At 42.3% G+C, this 8,700-nt stretch overlaps 1 protein-coding gene across 1 annotated transcript in view; it reads right to left on the bottom strand.

Annotated features, from left to right (window-relative positions):
• Positions 1-8,700, bottom strand: part of LOC104950072 (reelin) — a 93,087-nt gene that overhangs the window by 72,899 nt on the left and 11,488 nt on the right. Inside the window, exon 2 of the mRNA XM_010776528.1 lies at positions 1,566-1,673. Within this exon, the coding sequence (XP_010774830.1) occupies positions 1,566-1,673 (108 nt within the window). The remainder of the gene's footprint in view (positions 1-1,565; positions 1,674-8,700) is intronic.

Below are 8,700 nucleotides of genomic sequence, written 5' to 3'. Positions count from 1 at the left end.
AACTCCCTCTTCTTCTCTCTCTTGGAGCATCCCTCCCCAGCCCTCCCAAAGCTGAAGAGCCTCCCCAGATGTGACCCCCTGCTATGGACAGTGATCAGCAGAAAAGCCAGGCTGCGTAGGTCTCTTGTGAAAATCCTCATGATCTTGCGTGCAGAAATGAAATAAAGCTAAACTTAACGTGTCATAGACAACAGTCCCACCATGGGCACTTAGAAGAGGACTTGAGCAGCAGTAAAGAATCACCTCTCTGTTTCTCCTTCCTGACTGAGTATGTAACTCCATGGACTCCAGCAGCCAACACTGAGCGAGGATGCAGGAGAATCGGAGCAGAGAGCTCTTCAGCTGAGGACGGGCCGAGTGACTGTCGCTGTGAAACCTGGACAGCACCGCTGCTTAGCAGATTACACATACTGTAGTGGAAGGCTTTGCAGACTTATTTAAACACACACCATGCAGAAACTCACAGTTCAACAAGCTGCTGCCTATCAGTCTGTGCAGGCTTTCTCATAAACGTTTTCACATTAATAAGAGTGAAGCAAAGGTGACGCAATCCTTGCTTGGATTCCTCCCCAGCGCACAGGGCTGCCAAGAGTGGAGAGCTGCCCTGGCCGGGCTGAAGTCAGCGTCTAAAGAACAGTGGAGTTAGTCAGGATAAGTGAGCCCGCTGGGCAGCAGCTCTGGGCCAGCAGCCCCGCTCTCTAAGGACCTCTTTATGGCCGGTCCATCTCCCCAAGAGAGGCCCAACCCCTGCACACAGGGGCAACATCCGAAAACACTTAATCTGAGACAAAAACCCTCATCATACTGTACTTGTCAACACTGTTTTAAGACTAGATTTAACTTGACATATAACAAACTGCTACACTCGCAGAGGATTTAAAAGAAAAAAGGCTGATAAGGGTATGCAAACTGTAATATGACAACACAAATACTAGCATATCATGAGGAGTTTACCTTTGTTGTAGCAAAACAACAATAATCTAAAGAGAAATCCAAATCCTTAATAGTTTTTGAAAACCAATATCCGTGGATAACTTCTTACTATTGCAATGACACAGTATACAACCGAATGCAATGCAACTGTATCTGCAGCTCAACATCTGACCAGCTGACCTGTTGATCATAAATATTCTCTGCCTTGTTATTTGAAGTTGGGTTTTGTCTCCCAGAGGCTTCACATACTTGTGCTGCTTTGTTCTCCAATGTCCTTTCCTCATCTTATATTCAGTATTCTGTTTTTCTTCTCTCAAGCATCAATGAAAACGAATTTGGCCAAACACATAGTCACATCATCCCCACTCCTCATCCATCACAGCCTGTCACAACAGGAGTGGGGAAGTGGTCTCATGCTCATTCTGGGAACGGATGTGGATAACTGAGCTGGGTCGTGCTCACTGTAATACTCCTTAGTCCCAGCACTAAGATACTATTTAGATTATCTGAGAGTTTGTTTGTGCTAAAATGCAAGCTGAGTTGAGGATTTAATTAAAGGCTTGTATTGGCACGAGTAGGATGTATGAGGAAACCATTGAAAAAGTCGACAATGGTATCTGATGAAGACTCACCAAAGCCGAAGGCCGCTGGAGCCGGGATGGGAGCGGACTGGACCGGTGTGGAGGTGTAGAGGCCGGTCACCAGCAGGCCGTCGAAGGACACACTGGTGGAGATGGTTACTGTTGAGACAGAACAAATAAGATATTTAACATTGTTGTCAAGCTTTGAAACAGTTTGTTATGTCACAAATGTAAATGATGAGATCTAATACATAATATAACATATTTTCACAAGTTTTTATAACTCGCAAGAATATAAATAAACGTTAATGTTTCCATTAAAAGGTGACAAAGATGTCAAAGTGAGTTTCACAAAGACTGCATTATTAATCAAGGTTTTATCAAAATCACAAATGAAAATGAAGCGCAATATTTGGCAAATATAATTCTGAATTCAGTATTGTGGTGCTGCAGAAAAGTCTAGTATTCTACAGACTTATTGTCATTTCATATATTTTTCAATAATGATGTGAATAATTGTTCAAAATGTATCATTCCTTCAAATCATATAGCAATTGCAATATCAGTCAGAAATAATCCCAATTAGTTATTTTTTCTAAATTGTGCAGCACTAATGTTCACACTTTGTTTGCAAGCAACACAAATAAGTAGTGGGTGTGACGAACATGCATGTGGACAGGAAGTGTGGAAGTGTATTCACATCTCCCTGACGCCCTGCTGCTAATGAGCAAAGAGCTCAGGTGTTACCACATGTAAATATAAAGTGACCATTAACTGGGAGGCCAATGAGACCGAACGCCCTGCAGGAGGAGAGGAACGCGTACAGATGGGCAAGCAGGTGTTAAAGCACGAGCAACAATGTCACACCCACACACATACACACATAGGAGCCTGCTAAATGAAGGCTTGATTCAATTTTAAAGTCAAACAAACCATTATAATTAAATCACTGTTTGTCACACGGCTCATGAAAGTAATCTAACTCATCCTGAACAAATCACAGTGCTTTAATTGAAGCCTGTCCCTATTGACAACCATATAAGGAGAGAATGATGAGCTAATTGGCTGGAACCCTGATACTCTCGCTAAGCCTCTATTCATCACAGGTCATTGTAAACAGCAGAAGAGCAGAAAACTGCCAGAGGTCTATTACACAGCTGTACAGATTCACAGCTTAGTGTATCCGGCAGCAAGTTAACTATCGATCTACCCTGTAAACAAAGGCCCTGAGTGACGGGACCACAGAGCCAGCTACATCACTGGAGGAAGGCGCTCAGCCACTGGACTGCTTCCAGCCAGACAGATCAGAGCATAGGGGAACTGTCTGTGGCTCAAAGGAAAACACACTCCCATAAAAATACACTTTTACACTTTGGGGAAAACAATCCTTTTGCATGGGGGAAACATGAAGGCATTGTTATTTCCTGACCCTGGAATCCCCTTGCTTTTGGGTGAAAAGTGGATGGGGAAAGGAGGAGACACCCGCGGCGTTGGTGTGTTTTTGTGTAGGAATAGCAAAATGTCGGTCTGGTTCTCAGGGCGTTCATTCTTTTGGGCTTTGTGTGTTTCAATGTGGGAAGAGCAGAGTGTGTGGCCCACTGCCTGTCTGTCTGGGTGACTCCATTAACACGCTCTCGCATTGGCGCCCAGCATTTATGTGTGTCTGAATGTGTATGTTCTGCATGTTTCTGTGTATATTGGAAGTGCTACACCTCGACTTAAGCTCTCTGCTCCAGTCCCGCCTCTCCTCCATATCAAAACCTCAATAATTCATCCCTCCGGTCTCCTTATCATATCCAAAGACACCAAGCTTTGCCACTAATTCTGTTTTTACATGCTATTTGGAACAACACATACTACAGTAAATGACACACATGTAAGGCTGCTCTGTTTGAATATTTTTTTAAGACCACATTACGATCTAAGAATATGGTTCACACTTGATTTCATAATGTATATAGTCTATGCCTTTGTTTCAATCACCTACTGGACACCTGAAAATGAATTACACCTGTTGACAGAATATTGTACTATCTCAAAATAATGATTTTACAAAGACTCAATTATTTGCAAATATTTCTCTTTGGTATAAATATCTCTGTGTGAGCAACAAGTCATTTCTCTGTATTCCTGTTTTTTTGTCAGCACTGCCAAATTCTATCAGCATGTACAGCGTGTTCAAAAAGCTCTATTGTGCAAAAGACGGATATTTTGCTTGGCAACAGAAACATTATCACATTCAATCCATGTTGCTCAGTGCACCTCTCACACTACAATACCAACAGAATGCAGGCCTTTCCATTCAAACAAGCAATTATCATGTTCATGCTGAACATACATCTCCTCTTTTATGCTATTTTTGCTTCCCAGAATACATTATCTATTCAACACATCCATCCCAGAGTGTGGTAGGACAGGCTATCAGTGTTTACATGATGTTGTATTGATCCAAGGCCATGGCATGATGCTGTATTTAATGGAGTAATGGACTGGATTTAATGCATTAAGTTGAACCGGGCTTCACCAGCCTCAGTACATACAATACGCTAATTTCTGCATTTCCACTGACATGCATCACCAAGGTTACACACACTCCATTACTCTGCACAGACACTTGCATATGGGCTACAACACACACACACTTTTCCTGCCTTCATAATCTATTTTTCTCTACCCACCGCTTACACCTTTCTCCCAGCAGTGGTAAAAAAATGCTCTCTTCTGCACTTTCCTGCATCTACACCCTTCTCATGCATTCTCTGCTCCCTCACAGTGGTGTGCTTGCACTCCGTTTGATGTGGAACTTGATGGGGAGAAAGAGTGAAAGGGGAGGCAAAGCGTGGGGTACAAGGTTACAATCGAAAAACACGAGCAGGGGTGAAGAGGGATGAAGAGATAGGTAGTAGTGGAGTGGCCCGCAGAGAGCAGCGCTACCTGATCAATACAAATCCAAGATCTAAATTATTTAGACTGGCCTCTAACGCCCCTGCCTTCATTGCCTGTGGAACGCAACAGACGGATGAGCCAATCAGATGAGATTAGATCCAATCACCTGTGGGGCTACTTTTCACACACATGAGGTTGTACAAACACACACACACACACACACACACACACACACACACACACACACACACACACACACACACACACACACACACACACACACACACACACACAGATCTAAAGGAAGAGGCTGGCGGCCTTTGATGGTAGTCTTTAAAATTCTTGTCCATACTTCATTTCTTTCTGAGTACTGTTCACTTGGCCAAGGGGGATGAAAGCCATGAGGAGAGAATGTGGGTGAACTTTATTACCAACGCTCGTTCTACACATTAGCAGGTTCTGTGTGTGTGAGCTTCCGCATGGTTACTTCATATATAAACACACCGGGTGTTACACTAGATAATTTTTCCAAACATCTGGAGAGAGTTTCAGGCTTTTTCTGCAATAAGACTTAAAAGACACTTATACTTTAACTATGAATCATGGAGTGTGGTAAAAACATGCATGACAATCCATTGCAAATAATAGGGGACTTTTATAAACTATAATTGTATGAGTCTCTGAAATATTGATAATGCAGATTCTGAGGTTTAAGAGGAAAATGCACAATTCCAAACAAATATATACTTAAAATATATTATTGTTAACTCTGTTTGTCTGATTGCAAGGTTTGGTATTGGGGGATGGGTTGGGCGGGGGCAGAGTAACATGTGGAGGTTGCAGCTGTTCCTGATGTGTTGAAGACCCAGAGCTCTAGAGGAGTCAGGTGCACCTACAGGCACCTTGTTTCTCCCTCCCTCCCACTTCACAACTCCCCATCAGGACCTCTCCATGCTCCTGGACAAGTCTGCTGTCTGTAGTGCACCTGACTCAGTTCTTCCAAAAGCGCTCATTACACTATATGCATAGCACTCACACACGCACACACTCATACTTTACACTTGAACACACTATAGAGCACATCCCCTGGCCTGAAGCCGGCATGTAATATTGATGATGCGATGTGGTATGCCTCATTACAGACACACACAACCGTGCTCCTACTCAACTATTGATGGGCCTGGGGCTTTCTTCACTTCTGTGGATCCACCAGGAGTAATGTTAAGGCACAGCGCACTACACAACGCAACAAAACACACACGCTTTGCTTACAAGTCTTTCAGTGCTCAAGAACACACACACAGAATACAGACAGCAACGACTAATCAGTAATGGAAAATTAATATTCTGTGACAATCTATTGAGCAAAAATAAGATCACAAATAATTGCCAGTTGATTGCAATGCCTATATTTCCATTTATGTTTATTTATGTGCACAACAGCATGCTACTTTTTTGTACCAACAAATCTTGGCTTGATTTTGTTTGTTCAATTTTTCCGCCATATTTTCTACAGGTTTGCATTCCCTCATTCTAAACACTGCAAAAGCATCCTTAACATGGTACAAACAAGGTTTTGGGTTTTTTGGTAGGGGTTTTAAACTAATTCCAAAAACAGATGTGCTGTTGCATTTAGAAATGAGAACACCTGAGGTAGACAGGAAATCTGTTTTTTTTCTGGTTGTATCTTTATTTATTTACATGCACAGAGCAGCCATGATTAAAAGACGGTTTCAGACAATTTTCTTGAGAAGAAAGCGGGTTTATTAAACTGTGAGAAAAGACTAGAGTGTATGCTGGGTCAGCAATCATATCAGGCACATACAAATAAGGCTGAGTGGCATCCTAAAAGCATTGATAATGTCTCCTTCAGGTAAACCAAAGCAGGGTCTGCGTGTGGTAGGCAACACTTGGAGGCATGTGTTCATTCTTAGAAAACAGCATGGTGAGGAACAAAACTGGAGCTGGACAGGAAGCTCTGAGAGAAGACAGGATTTACATCTCAGCCTTGTCCACTTGCATTTAATACCCCTTATTTAAAATGCCCCAAGACTAAAAAATCATGGTTACACAAGGAGGTTGAAAAGACAACATTTGCCAGACCTCACTTATAGAGAGTAAAGAAAATATTGTCATCTGTCAAAGCATGAAGTAGTAGTAGCCACATAGCTAGGCAAATCCTTCAAAATGCTGTATTCTAAAAAAAGAAAATATTAAAAAAAAGAAAATATAAAAAAAAAGAAAATATTATCAATGAAATCCCCTTTTTTGTCCTCCAGTGAAGCAGGAGGGTGCTCTTTTGGTTTCCAAAAGGGTGGAGGTTTTCCTGGCAAAGGTCTGGTCAAAGATAGCCGACCATCTGACCCATATCCCACTGGCAGACTCACGTGCCCCAGAGAGGCCCAGGAAATGGAGGCCAGACCATGGGGAAGCTATATGTCCATCTGTTGCTGTGGCCATGCCAGCGTCGGGGTGCCACTTCACTCTGAGCTTGCTGAAATGGTTCAAACTGTCAGTCACCTGAGCATGACACCGTGAAGGATATGCCTCTATGTCCTCTGATAAGGAGGGGAAAGACTGATCCTTTAAACTTAACACAAGTTAAAGAGGATGAAGACAAACTGAATCTCAAAAGGTATGAATGTCTCTCTACAGTTTCAGAAGATTGAGTGGGAAGTGTGTTTCTACACATATATGTGTCATGTGGTGTTTCAGTCAGGTCTTCGAGGCATCATTCCATTGCGTAACCTCCTGGCACCATCCTGGCCTGCTGGCACTGCCATCTGCTGCTGTGAAGCACTCCATCACAGATAACCTCAGACACTGAGCTTCTACAGGTCTTCGCAACAGCAACGTCTCTAAAAAATGGTTGCATGAAAACAATGAATCTCTTGGGAACAGTTTACAGATCCTTTCATGATCACTGCCAAAGATCATAATGTGTAGCCTGTTCTTGTACTGAGTCCAGTTTTGTTAAAGTTATTCTCCGTTTACCGAGGAGGGAGTTGAAGCCTTCAAGCCTCCCTAACTTGGCTTCACCCCTGCAACAGCCGTGGAGAAAAACAGGAGTGAAGAGGCAGTTCTGTCACAAACATCCTGTTCCTCACGCATAATCTGCTTCAGAATCACACTTCATTGTGCTGCTCTCATACCATTCAATCTATGTGTGTCTGTTTGCATTCATATTAGCCTGTGTGTCACATACTTGAAAACAAGCAGAGGTGTCTCCAGAGAATATTAGAGGATAAACATAACTTAATATCTGGGTTAGAACCATTTGCAAATGTTCTGTCAGTTATACTACGCTGCACACAACATACTAGTATGCTATTTTTCTCAGAAATGTACCAAGAAGTGGACATTTGATTTACAAGCAACACCACTAGAAAGGCTCTTTCACTGATGAACAACTCCAAATCAGGGATGTGCTAGAAAAAGAAGCACATCACACTGTGACAACTCAAAGGCTTTTCTCTTTACCTGTAAGTGGCTTTGATAGAAAGTCATCTCTCTGGGCTTTCAACATTATTCATCGGTTCATTGTACAAAGACCTCAAACAGCCCCCACATCCTATCAAAGTTCAGATCCCTGCTATGAGAATTTAAATAAGTTTCGACAGGTTCAGGGTCTGTTATATGGATCTCATCTTGTTCAATGTTGATAGAAGGGAAAAAAGGGTAGTAAATATGTACTGTACACATGAGACTAAAGCCAATTTGGTAAGAAAATAACCATGACTTGAAGCAACAAGCAACCACATCCTGAATTATTACTCAGAGATGAACTAGATATTATTTATTAGATTTACCAAACATTCAGCATAAAGGGAATATCAATAAGCATAATTGGTGGTTGCTGTAAAGGGTTACATTGTAATAAGGTTCAGGAACACTGTCATTCTTTCCCTCTGTTGCCTAATGGCTGCCAGGACTGGAGAGTGAGCTGTCCTTATGATCAACACCATGTGTTCTGCAGACAGAGAAAAGGCTTCAGCCATACAACCATGACAAGCAAAGCATGTACCTCAACCTACCAGAGCCATACGCAACAACATGCTTAATCACAATTACAAGACAAAGTGTTTAACATGAGAACATAAACCACTTTAATGTGAAGCTACGCAGGTTACTGAGATGAGACACTGAATACGGCTTCCCCTTGCAGGGAAAATCAAAGGAATGTAGGAAAACATTAAAAGCCCAGTCAGCCTCAACAACTGGGGAAAGGCCCAAACCACAACTCCTCACAGGACAGACACACACACACACACACACACACACACACACACACACACACACA

This window comes from Notothenia coriiceps, unplaced genomic scaffold, assembly GCF_000735185.1.
Source record: "Notothenia coriiceps isolate Sejong01 unplaced genomic scaffold, NC01 NC01_scaffold00000339, whole genome shotgun sequence".
NCBI lineage: Eukaryota > Metazoa > Chordata > Actinopteri > Perciformes > Nototheniidae > Notothenia > Notothenia coriiceps.
This window is presented reverse-complemented; position numbering and strand designations above follow the sequence as displayed.